Source organism: Microcebus murinus, chromosome 15 (assembly GCF_040939455.1).
Source record: "Microcebus murinus isolate Inina chromosome 15, M.murinus_Inina_mat1.0, whole genome shotgun sequence".
In the NCBI taxonomy this organism is placed as follows: domain Eukaryota; kingdom Metazoa; phylum Chordata; class Mammalia; order Primates; family Cheirogaleidae; genus Microcebus; species Microcebus murinus.
Genome location: NC_134118.1, coordinates 17,297,612 through 17,311,405, shown reverse-complemented (window position 1 = coordinate 17,311,405; position 13,794 = coordinate 17,297,612). Strand labels below are relative to the sequence as shown.

General features: G+C 39.0%; 1 protein-coding gene across 1 annotated transcript in view; it reads left to right on the top strand.

Moving 5' to 3' along the window:
- Positions 1-13,794, top strand: part of KIF13A (kinesin family member 13A) — a 198,487-nt gene that overhangs the window by 71,287 nt on the left and 113,406 nt on the right. Inside the window, 1 exon segment of the mRNA XM_020280123.2 lies at positions 4,847-4,859. Coding sequence (XP_020135712.2) covers positions 4,847-4,859 — 13 coding nt within the window.

Genomic DNA, 13,794 nt, shown 5'->3' with positions numbered 1-13,794 from the left:
TCTTTACACTCCAATTTTCTAGTGTCTCCTCCTATAGAATCTGTAGTTTCATCTAACTGTACACTTGCCAAGACACTACAAATATTTTCATTTAAGCATTTTGCTAACACTGTCACCACTGTTAGAAATGGTCCCCTCCTCTGTCGGTTAGGTCCTCCCCTGTTCTCAAAGACCCTTTCCACATCCTCTCTCCTCTCAAACCACCATGTCCCTATGCCTACATTCAGATTGGATCTCTCTCTCTTATGTGAGCTCTTGTGCCATTTTGGCAGGTGAGAATTCTACCACTGAACCACCAGTGCTTGTTCTTGTGCCATTTTGTTTGTACCTCTTACAGCACTTACACAGATATATATTTCAAAAGTTACTTCAGACTTCTTTTTCTTTTATACTTATGCATATTTTTTATCGCAACCTTTTAAAATTCATCTCAGGTTATAGCCATATTATCCATGTTAGTACCTGAGATTATTGAACTGCTAGAATTGTTAAAATCCACTGCATCCTTGAAAAAACCTTTTTTTGGTGTGGTTTATTAAAATCAGTGATAAGTTTTTCCCCAAATATGTTCCATCATTTTCCTTTCAAAGAATTCTGTCATGAATTAAGAATTCTATGGCAGTACTTTTCAGAGGCCATAAAGAAACAAATGTTTAACTGCATTTGGCAGCATTTCTCAATTTAGGTGACCTCAGAAGCTTTTTAGGGTTTGACCTTTGTTAACATCCCATTGAATTGCCACTCTTCTGAGAAATGCTGGTCTAGAGAAATAATTATTTTTAAATGAGTCATCAGAAATATTTTGAGTTTTCTGACAATCCCTGAGGTCATCCCTGCTATTAAATTTAGGCACTCTTTCCCCCAAATTGTGGGATTGTGGTGGTGATTTAAGCAAATCCTCATATCTGGATTATGTTTAACTTACTAATGTAAAAAATTATATCTGAGTTCTTATAATATACTGAGCCCTACATGAGTAGTGGGGATTGGGGACAGGGATTATGAAAGTAGCATGTCGTGTAGCCTCTGTTTTCAAGAGGTTTAAATCTTAAAGCTACCTGAGACTCAAATACAGACAGAGTTACTGGAGGCTATTGAACTTTTATGTTCTTGGCCAGTAAGTGCCAAGCTGTTTTGTTGACCATAGGAATCCTGGGGTATTAGAGGAAGTGAAGACAAAGTTGGTCTTAAAAGTTGGTGAGGAAGGGAGAGAGGTGAGCTTTGAACTAGGCCTTAAAGAGTGGGCAGATGTGATCAGGCATAGTGAGGAGACAAAGTGGGACAAAAGCATGTAAATTGCATGAGTTGTGTGGTGAAAATACGTGGTGTAGGTGACCATGAAGATTCAGCCTGCTTGTCCTTGGAGTGAGGAGGAGCTTCAGTGTTTTGCAAAAACAGAATTACTATTAGCATAGAACTGCACCTCCTTACTTTCTCTCCAAATCCTGGGACCTAGAAATATTATTACCCATTTGTCTTCTGAAGTGTCATATTGTGTTCAATTTATTTCTTTGAATGTACACACCAAAATCTAATTCTTACAGAGGTTTATATAATTGAAAATGAGGATTTTTGGAGGGTGAAGGAGAGACTGGGCAGTAGAGAGTGGTCAGGAGTAAAGACATTTTCGGGCAAGTGTGGATGGACTCTGTTTTCTAAGGTGTCAGCAAACAAGCTTGTGTGTCATGGTCTGTTAAGTCTGTTTGAAGGGATATTCTTTTTCGTTTGCTGGATATTTGCTTAGCAGAAACATTGCCTCTTTCTGTAATGGAGCCATGCAGTTTTCTCAGCAATAGGCTGGACCTGCCCAAGAGACGTGGCTTTCGCTGACGTAATCAACAGAGGGCCATAATTTAAAAAAATATTTATATTTAATATGGATTATTTTGAATATGGTATTTATATTATTCATTCTCATTTCATCCTTTTCCATATTGTTAACAGATAAACTTTCGCACATTACATTTTAAAGAGTTTATTTGAACAGACAGCGATTCATGAATTGAGCAGTTTTGTTTAGGTAGAAACCCAGGGTGTTGGAGCCATCTCAGCCTATGGCCTCCTATTAAGTTATTTTAATAGTTTATGTATATATGGATATAAATCTTTCATGTTTACATTGTAGTAGCACGAGTTTTTTTTTTTTTTTAAGAGGATAGCATACTATATTTGATTATATAGTATCAATATTACTTACATTGGAAAAATTTTTCTTCACCACTACCAAAGACGACATGCATCCTCTGGGGATTGTGGCAGTAACCTTGCTTCCTAATCAGGGTGACTTAGCAGCCTGTCACCTAATTCACACCTCCAGGAAGTTTACCAATTAATAAACCACGGTTGTGATGCACTACCTGGCTTCTCCACTTTTCCTTCTGTAGTAAGGATCCTTGTTCTAAATTGAATGATGATTAACTTTGGGTATATAATGTCATATCTTTCTAAGTGAAAATGATAGACTTTTAAAAAACTTAAAATGCTGAAATAGGATTGGTGCTTTAGGAAGAATGAAGATAATTTTAATTTTATTATTGACAACTGAGGAAGTACATGTACTACTGGCTACAAACCAGCACTGGATCTTTGCCGCTGGTGATGATTGCTGTTATACAGCTGTGGGCTATGGTGTAAAGGACCCGTATGAGAAAACTCCCTGGGGTTCCTGTTAGTGTGTCCCACCCCCCACTGGGTTACTTGGTTCATCATGGCATAAATGGGAAAACTGTATTATTTTATTAACTTGGTCCATGCTGTTTTATATGATTGCCTTATCGTGATGTTATTTTCTTTCCTTTGTTAAATAAAGCAGTGATTTAAATGACTTTTTTTTAAATTTTTTTTTTATTTCGACATATTATGGGGGTACAGATTTTAAGGTTTCAATAAATGCCCATTTCCCCCCTAAATGACTTTTAAAGAATAAGTCAAGCAAAATAAGAAGGCTTAGTCAAAAGGGCAGTGCATAAACATTCATTATTTTAGAACAGATGCCTTCCAGAGTAGTGTTCCACTTAAGGAAATTTTCTTCGCAGAAGTCTCAAGTTTTACGTACAGAATGGAAATCTATGGCTTTCTTAGAATTAAAAACGCTCGTGCATTTTTATTTATACCATCTATAAATGTTTATCTTATTTTGGAGGGCAGACATACAAGTATGTTGAGACTTGCTTGACAGCAGCCAGACATAGCAGTTATTCTAGACAAAGTTCTCCTCTCAAACCTGAAGACAAAAATAGATAGCATTCCCATTGTGCCTGTCTGAGGTAATGACATCAGGGATGGGGCTCATTTCCTTTCAGCTAATTCATTGAATTTCAAGAAAATGATGCTTCAGGTTCATCATTGTTGGAGCATGATTATTTTTCTTTCCATGCACTCAAAAGTTTAGAATTGTGCGTAGGATTGTAGAGTCCGTGGACATTCTTTCCCTGCTGCTGTGCTCTGGGTTTTGTTCAGAGCCCTCGGAACTCTGTGAAGACTGTTGAATCCCATGATGGAGAAAAGGCCTCAGACTGTTTTTGCTTGTACCTCTTGATTCCCACGCCCTCAGCCCTGGAAAAGCTTTTCTTAGGCTCATGATTCAATTCCCTGTGATGAAGGATTAAGGCCATGGGGAAATACACCCATTTCTCTTTCATAGTAATTTTACAGCTATGGATTTATGATATCAGAGGTTGATCAAGAATAACTACATCAGGAAGGCCAAGAACTGTCATAGGATCACATACCTTAGACATCATAATTGAACTTCTTAATTTTGTACATACAAAAAATATTATCCTAGCTCTTGGGAGGCCGAGGCGGGCGGATTGCTCAAGGTCAGGAGTTCAAAACCAGCCTGAGCAAGAGCGAGACCCCGTCTCTACTATAAATAGAAAGAAATTAATTGGCCAACTGATATATATATAAAAAAAAATTAGCCGGGCATGGTGGCGCATGCCTGTAGTCCCAGCTACTCGGGAGGCTGAGGCAGAAGGATCACTCGAGCCCAGGAGTTTGAGGTTGCTGTGAGCTAGGCTGACGCCACGGCACTCACTCTAGCCTGTGCGACAAAGCGAGACTCTGTCTCAAAAAAAAAAAAAAAAATATTGAATACTTACAAAGCAAGTCAACCTAATATTTTGTTGCCTCAAAGACTATTTCCTTTTCAGAGTTTTCTCCAGGTACAGTTTCAGTGATTCCCGAGTTACTAACATGCAAAAATGCACTTTTAAAAAAAGTGCATGTGTGTGCTATGGGAAACTAAAGTAACAAAATTAGAAAAAAAATAAAATTATTAAAAGCAGGAAAAAAAGTGCATGTGTGGTTAGTGGTGGGGGAAGGATGGATACTGCTTTTACATTTTTAGTCAGGGTTAAAATATGTGAAAATTATCATCTAGAACCATGGTTATTAAGTGAGAGAAACTCCCATTTATATATGTATTTACCAAAGGAAAATATGCATACATCTTAATACCAATTTAAGAATTTAAATATTAAAATTGATAAAACTATTTGACCACGTGCAATAATGATTATAGCATCTTTCTTTATCTTGCTACTCTTTCATTGGCATTTCTTATGATCATTAAAAATATCTCTGAATGACTATCTGGATCTATTTTATTAAAACAGGAAAGAAATTCATTATGTTACTGTATTTTGAGCAAATGTAGGAGCTTATCTTTTCAGGCAGTAATGTGTTTGAATTCTTCATGAAGAAGAAGAGTATCTTTTAGATCATGTTATCAAGGTGCTGAATTTACCTTATGTTTTTTCTCTTTCATTGTGTCCATCTGATGTGGCTGCCGTCTTGCCAACCCTCTGTATCTCTGCTGCTGAAAAATTTTTCCATCATTAAGGAAACCTCCCAAGGTAAGCACTGATAAGGAATTGGCATGTATACTGGCTTGGTGTGCAAAAATCCTGGATTTTACTCATCACAATAGCCCACGTAGAACATTTGTCCCCTTGAGATTTGAAGCTCAAGCCATGAAAAAACAATTAATGTTGATAATAATATAAAATCAGAATGTCACTCTGCGTTTATAAAGCACTTCTGTACTTTATTTCATTCTCAGAAAGAATGCTCTGATCTTCAGAGCAAACCTATCAGGTTATTGTTTCTATTTTGCTAATGACGAGATGAGCCACAGAGAGGTGAAATAGCATGTCCTAACTCACAGATAGAGTGGGTAGAGGAGCTGGGACTGTATGGTGTTACCACCCTAGAAGATGGAAGGACAAAATGGTAACATCGTAGAATGATAGCATGACAGCTGTGATTACTGATTGATTAGCCAAACTGTCATTTTCTGTGCCTTACTCAGAATAGATGATGTCATTGGAAAAGTTCTTTTAGGTACAGCTCCAACCTTCCGACAGCTTTATATGCTCCTTGCCTGTCACAATGTCCACTACTTAGAGTTGTCCCCCACTGCTCTGGCCAATCTTTGATGACATGTTTACCAGTGAGAAGCCCAAAAGTTAGAGAATAGTTGGAGGGGTGGAGCAGGGGAAATGAGAAGTAAGGGATCCGAGTGACCAGCCCCTGAATAATTGAAGGTTGATTTTGTTACCAGTGAGCATTTATTGAGTATCAGAGACACTTAGCACCAAAAGGAATGAGAAATTTGACCAGCCCTTGGCCAATGATAACAACTGTAGCTGTGGTTCCTGAGATGTACACACACTGTATGGTCAGAATCCAAGATGTGTTGGGTGACTGTATGGAATCCAGACTAAGCAAGGCTTACTTTCTCCTGGGGTATGAAGAAAAATCTAATTTAGCTCTCATATTATGGAAACTGACTAAAATGCTGTTTCATGCTTTATATTTATTGAAAGCTTTATATTTATTGAAGTATTGTCTTTGGCACTAAGATTTCAACTCAGCAAGGAAGGCATGCACTGAGCAAATAATATGAGATCTGTTAAGAAAGAGGAAAGATATAATGTTACAGAAGTATAGGCAGTGGCATCCTGGCTAAATCTGGGGGATTAGGAGATTCTCCTTGAGCAACTGATGTGGATATAATGCCTGAAATTTGCAATTTAAATACTGTCTCTGCCACTGGAAGCTAGGAGTTCTCTTTATCTAGTTCTTACTTTCCTTGCTGTTGGTTTCCGAAGTTTCAGAACAGACTGTCAGTCTTGTAATATATTTATTTCCCCACAGAAAAAGGCATTGGAATACTGAGCAATTCTACATATGGCTACTTAGTGAAGGAAAAGCACTGAAATTAAAGAGGCACAAAAAAGTTTTTTAAAAACCACCAATGCTTTGTACACAGGAATGTTCTAGTTACTTTCTAGCCAGTATATATAGTTAGTGATCCCCAGCCTTGGGTTTGCTAATAAGTATCTTATTGCTAGGTCCTAAGAAATGTCATAAAATTTTCAAAACAAAATTAATGCTAGTTCGCTAATTTACCATGTTAAAAAAATATATATATGTATATGCCATAAGGCACATCTGGAAAGCATAAAGATTATCTTAAAACCAAATAAATGACACATTAGAGTCAATTAAAAAAAAAAAGACACTTAGTAGATACAGGCCTTTCCTTGTAGATACTGTATAAATGTTGAAAGAAAATGGGAAAGGGAAAGGTGCTTTTAATGATGATTATATAAGAATGAAATTTTATTTATTCAAAACAATGAGATTTTGATGTAAATAATAAGCAAAAACCATCAGAGAAGACTGATTGATTCAATTTAACAAATAATTATTCCCGGCAGGGGACAACTGAATTAGGCCCAGTCCTAGCATTCTAATGGGGGTTGGGTAGGGAATACAGTTGACACTTGAACAACACAGGTTTGAACCGCTTCAGTCCACTTTTATGCAGATTTTTGCAACCAAACACTGATCAGAAATACATTAATAGTATTTGAGGGATGTGAATCCGTATACAGAGGGCCATCTTTCCATGTGTGAATGTTCCACAGGGCCGACTACGGGACTTGAGTATGCATGGATTTGGATATACTGTGGATATACTGTGTATACTGAGGGATGACTGTATATGCACAGTTGTATTAAAGACCACAAGGGGCAAACTATTTGTGAAATTCATAGAGTGAAAGTTCTTGTTCTGACTTCTGCATTCAGAAATGACAAATTCAGTGATTAGCATCACCTCTCCCACTGATGACAACTAGGACTGGGCAAAATATTAAAAACCTATGCTTGAAGGCACTGGAGATATACCAAGTTAGTGAGGAATTGCTAGTCCCAAATCCAAAAAAATGTGAAAAGTTAGAGAGGTGAACCTAGTGTTTAGATATATGCCATTCAGGAAGAAGCAGCTTAAATGCAGAATAAATATGTATTCTGACCACTTTGTGGGACCTACAGGGACAGGAGGGTTGGAGTTCAGGTCTTGTCATGAGGAGTCCTTGGTAAGTTCCTTATGATTGGAGTTGGCAAAGTGAATTCAGACCCAGCTTTGAGTGGAATATGAAGGTGAAACAATGATAAATCAGCCTTCACATGGATTGCTATGCAGTTCCAAGTCATTTGTATGATCCAGGAAACCTTGAGCACAAAAATTGTATCAAAATGATATCAGAGTGCAGGTGCTCATAAACACCTGGCAGAAGTGATTGTAATTCTAAGTCTTTAAAGATGCCACAGTTTTTGTTTTTTGAGACAGAGTCTCACTCTCTTGCCTGGGCTAGAGTGCCATGGCATCAGCTCACAGCAACCTCCAACTCCTGGGCTCAAGGGATCCTCCTGCCTCAGCCTCCCTGGGACTACAGGCATGTGCCACCATGCCCAGCTAATTTCTTTTCTATATTTAGTTGTTTGGCTAATTTCTTTCTATTTATAGCAGAGACGGGGTCTCACTCTTTCACAGGCTGGTCTCAAACTCCTGAGCTCAAGCAGTCCTCCCACCTTGGCCTCCAGAGTGCTAGGATTACAAGCGTGAGCCACCATGCCTGGCCTAAAGATGCCACAGTTTCAAAAATAAAATGTCCAACACACAGTAAAAAATAAAGAAGTACATGACCAGCTAATGTGACATGAATATGGACAGAAATAAAAAATAGAAGTAGACCCACAGATGCTTCAGATGTTCAAATTATTAGTCATGAACTTCAAAATAAATATACTTTAAGGAGATAAAACATAAAATTGAAAAATGTTGGCAGGAACTAGAAATTATAGAAAGTGACATAACTCATTTGGAAAATAACCCACTAGATAATTCTCAGTCTGAAAAACCCAAAACAAAAATTAAGAACTTAGTGTTTGGGTTTAGAAACAGATAGATCCAGCTGCCATGAATCCGTTCTCAAGAAGATCCAAATGCCTGGCTGGTCCATGTCCCCTGCTGATCCCCTCTGTGCATCTCACCGTGGCCTAACCCAAAAGGGGAAAGTGCCCTCTGAACCTTATAGACCTCACCACCAACTTGGATTCTCTTGTCATTAGTTTGTGTTTTGCTAAGGAATATTTATTGATGTAGTCTGTGGGCAATTGTTGAGATTATGTCTAATTATGTGATGATGATAATAAGAATCACCTAGCAGTAATGTACACTGTTTATATCATGGGTAAGGATTTTGTACAGTTTATTAACACATATTCCAAGGCAGAAATGCTGATTAGAAGGAAGAGGAGATGTGCCATTTTGAATATTTGGTTGAGTTACCACTATTTCTACCCAACTGCTGTGCGGGAAAGGTCTCGCTTTCTTTTTATCCATCCCTGGTTCTGTACTCTTCGAAAATTATCATCATTGTTATTATCTTTAGTTGGGAGAGAGCAAGGAGAGGGATGAATAAGTAAAGCACAGGGGACACTATTCTGTATGATACTATAACGGCAGATATATAACATTATGCATTCATCAAAATCCACAGAACCATACAGCTCAAAGAGTCGACCTAACATAAACGGTGGAGTTTAGTTATGAATACTGAATCAATATTGGTTCATCAGTTATATCACACTGATACAGATATTAGTAATTAAGGAAACTGGGGAGTGGGGGATGAGAGGGTACATAGAGGAACCCACTGTACTATCTGCTCACTTTCTCTATAAACCTAAAACTGCTCTAAAAAACAAAGTCATAATTTCACGATTATGAAAAAAATTACTGTGATGCATCATTTTGACAGAATAAAGAAGAAAAACTATGTGATCATCTCAGTAAATGCAGGAAAAAAGGATTTGACAAAATTCAACACTTATGACACAAACTTGCAGCAACCAGTAATAGAAACCTCCTCAACCTGGTAAAGCACACTATTAGAAATCTACAACTGATGTACTTAATGGTAAAGGACTGAACACTCTGCCTGAGATAGAGTAAGGCAAGGGTTGTGTTCTAATCACTTCTATAGTGCATTGACAGGAGGTCCCAGCCAGTGCAATAAGCAAGAAAAAAAATTCAAATTGGAAAGGAGGAAGCAAAAGTATTTTTATTTATATACAATAAGGCCATAAACTTGAAAAACCTTAAGAAATCTTCGGCCAGCCTTGGTGGCACATGCCTTTAGTCCCAGCTACTTGGGAGGCTGAGGCAGGAGGATTGCTTGAGCCCAGGAGTTTGAGGGTGCTGTGAGCTAGACTGACGCCACAGCACTCTAGCCCAGGCAACAGAGTGAGACTCTGTCTCAAAAAAAAAAGAGGCTGGGCGTGGTGGCTCATGCCTGTAATCCTAGCTCTCTGGGAGGCCGAGGCAGGCGAATTGCTCGAGATCAGGAGTTCGAAACCAGCCTGAGCAAGAGCGAGACCCCGTCTCTACTATAAATAGAAAGAAATTAATTGGCCAACTAATATATATATATATATATATATATATATATATATATATATATATATATTAGCTGGGCATGCCTGTAGTCCCAGCTACTTGGGAGGCTGAGGCAGAAGGATTGCTTGAGCCAGGAGATTGAGGTTGCTGTGAGCTAGGCTGACACCATGGCACTCACTCTAGCCTAGGCAACAAAGCGAGACTCTCTCAGAAAGAAAAAAAAAAAAAATCTTCAAACAATCTCCTAGAATTTATAAGTTGGCAAGATAGGGGGAAAAAAGGTTAAAATACATTTCTTTATACTAGCAATGAACAATTAGAAAGTAAAACTTAAAAAACCAGAATATCGAAAACATTAAGTATTTATGGATACATTTAGTGAAAAATGTGCGGGAGCTTCTCAAGCCCCACATGTGTTTGGTCATTTAATTGTAAACATCTCTGCCAAGACATGTAGCTAGGAGAGTGTCAACTGGGTTCAGAGAAGGACAAAGCATAGAGTGGGACCAAAGGTACATGAAGAGAAGTCCTGGGCGACTGAATTATATTTCCCCACAGCACTTGTGACACCAAATGTGTGGTGGTTTTTATATTTCCTCACAGCACTTGTGACACCAAATGTGTGGTGGTTTTAACTACACAAATACATTCCCCAATTCTCTGAAACCAACTGTGAGTGTCCTATAATTTAATTCAATTCTGGCACTAACAACCCAGCAGGGTTAATATAGACCCTACAGGTTAAGGGCTCAGTCCCACAAGACTGCCTCTACTGTGGATGCCAGTCACAAGTTCCAGGTTGCCACTTGTACTTCTGACCTACTGGCTATAAATCAGGAGTTCCCATGACCCCTCCTCAGGTTCAATAATTGCATAGAACTCAGGACAGCCTTTATTTAATATTGTCAGTTTATTACAAAGGATATGACCCAGGAACAGTCAGATGCAAGAGATGTGTAGGGGAACGTATATAGGTGTGGGATGGAGCCCCTATTCCCTTTCAGGGGTCCTATCCTTCCAGTGCCCCAATGTGTTCACCAGCCAACAGCTCTCCAAACCCTGTAGTTTAGGGACATTTAGGGGGCTTTTATCACATAGGCTTGATTGATTGAATTATTGGCCATTGGTGATTGAATTCAATCTCTAGCCTCTCTCCCCTCCCAGAAGTTAGGAGTGGGGCCGAAAGTTTCAACCCTCTAATCCTGCCTTGGTATTTGTGGTGACCAGCACCCACGCAAAGCTACCTAGGGACCCCCAGCCACCAATCATCTCATTAGTATACAAAAGAAACTCTTATCACTCCAGAGAGTCCAAGGATTTTATGAACCAGGGACAAAGACCAAATATGTGTTTCTTATTGTGTCACAGTGATACATCTAAAAAGAAGTCGAAACCAAACTCAGCTGTGGAAGACCTTGATACCTAAAGCAGTGACATATTTGACCCTCCTTTTCAGAAGGATAATCCGAAAGCAGAATATAATGAATTGGGTTTGGTCGTAGGGAGGCTATAGATGGTATTTTGTGAAGTGCAGCAGAAAAAAGGTAGGAAAGGTCTATATCAGAGCAATGCCCATGAGACTAGAAAAGAGGAAGGAAAAAGAATTATCAAAATATGGCAGAAATAAAATATCCAGAACTTGGATGCTAACAGCCTACAGGAGAAGACAGTGCAACAAAAAAAGTGTTGGAGATGGCTCTGGGGTTTAAAACCTAGTTACTGAAAAATCAGTCGAAACTAAAGAAAGAAGAGCTACTTTGGTTCAGTGGGCAGTTGGCAGATTACATTTTAGAGAGGGTTGAGTTGGAAATGATGGCAGAGCATCTGATAGGGATGCCCAAGAGTTTGTTATACAGGTTTGCAGTTTCTCTCCTAGAAAGGTCAGGTAAATTCTTGGGAGGAAGAGGTAGGAAGGGAGTGGGGAAGGGGTATTTGTTATGTTGTCAAGGAAGAAAGGATGAAGTAGAATAGAAGACATTAGAGAATAGAGGCTCCCCCTGCTCTGGGGAATGGAAAGAGGAGGCAGAACCAATGAAAATTAAGAAGAGAGACTAGGTGCTCATAAATAAATATTATGAGCACCTAGTCAGCTGCTGCTGCTGGGGTTGAGAATTCTTGTACTTGTTCTCCCTGAATTCAGTTTCTTTTGTTCCTAATCCCTAAAAGTTATTTTTTTTAAGTGTTGTGTTAGGGCAAGCAGAAGATGAAGATATTCTTCTGGTTGACTTTTGAAAGTTAGATTTAAAAATTTTTATATAGCACATGTAATGTAGTATGTCAGAATGCAAAGGGAAATTTATACAAATTTCTATCTTTATAAATTGCTTTGTACTATGTACTTTGTACTTTCGATTTTTCTCTTTGGTATGTGTTGTATTTTGCAAACTTGTTCTCTTGAGGGGAGAAACATTTATTTCAGCATAAGGCGCATGCATACCTTTTTCTTTTTTTCTTTTTAGATAGAGATAGGGTCTCACTCTGTCACCCAGGCTGGTGCAGTGGCCCTATCATAACTCATAGCTCATTGTAACCTTGAACTCCTGGGCTAAAGTGATCCTCCCACCTCTGCCTCCCAAGTAATTGGGACTATAGGCACATACCACCAGACTCAGCTAATTTTTTTTTTTTTTTCGGCATATTATGGGGGTACAGATTATAAAGTTTCAATAAATGCCCTTCCCTCCCACCCCCCACAAGTCTGAGTCTCCAGCATGACCATCCCTCAGATGGTGCGCCTATCACTCGTTATGTATGTATATACCTGCCCCCCCTCGCCCCCCTCCCCAATACTCTATTACTGTAGTACCTATGTGTCCACTTAGGTGCTACTCAGTTAATACCAGTTTGCTGGAGAATATATCTGGTGCTTGTTTTTCCATTCTTGGGATACTTCACTTAGTAATATGGGTTCCAGCTCTAACCAGGAAAATATAAGATGTGCTATATCACCATTGTTTCTTAGAGCTGAATAGTACTCCATGGTATACATATACCACATTTTATTAATCCATTCTTGAATTGATGGGCACTTGGGCTGTTTCCACAGCCTTGCGATTATGAATTGTGCTGCTATGAACATTCGAGTGCAGGTATCTTTTTTGTAGAGTGTCATTGGATCATTTGGGTAGATGCCCAGCAATGGGATTGCTGGATCAAATGGTAGATTCACTTGTATCGCTTTAAGGTATCTCCATATTGCTTTCCACAGAGGTTGAACTAGTTTGCAGTCCCACCAGCAGTGTAGGAGTGTTCCTCTCTCTCCACATCCACGCCAGCATTTGTTGTTTGGAGACTTTTTGATAAAGGCCATTCTCACTGGAGTTAAGTGATATCTCATTGTAGTTTTGATTTGCATTTCCCTGATGATTAGGGATGTTGAGCATTTTTTCATATGTTTGTTGGCCCAGACTCAGCTAATTTTTAAAAACAAATTTTTTTTTTAGAGACAGGGTCTCACTATGTTGCCCTGGCTGGTCTCAAACTCCTGGCCTCAAGCGAATCTCCCACCTTGGCCTCACAAAGTGCTGGAATTACAGATGTGAGCCATCACGCCCAGCCATACTTTTGAATACTTTTACCAGTTGCATAATATGCATTATTTAAGTTTCACTTAAAAAGTAACGTTTTGAACAAGCATGAGACATCTGCTTCTTACCTCCTCTGTAATTTAGAGGGGAAACAAAAGAGCCTTTGTCCCATCATTTTCAGAGTCAGTGTGTCTTTCCTTCTCAGTATGACTGTGGTTTTGAGTCCAAGGTTTCTTGTCTGCCAGGTATTGCAAATAGAGACAAAGGGGGGAAATTGCGTGTTAGGTTAGCCACCTTCGGATTAACTTTGGACTTCGGCAGGAGGTGGTGCAGAGGAAGAAGACGCGTGGAGAATCGCTACCTAGTTGTGTCATTATGCACAGTCTGTTGATGAGTGCAAGAAAACATCCTTGATCACAGCAGCTCTGTCTGCAGAAGCCATGTCTGGACTCCCAGGTGGCCCCAGAATGTCTGGCACATTCTAGGACCCTTTACTTTTCATGCTCTTGT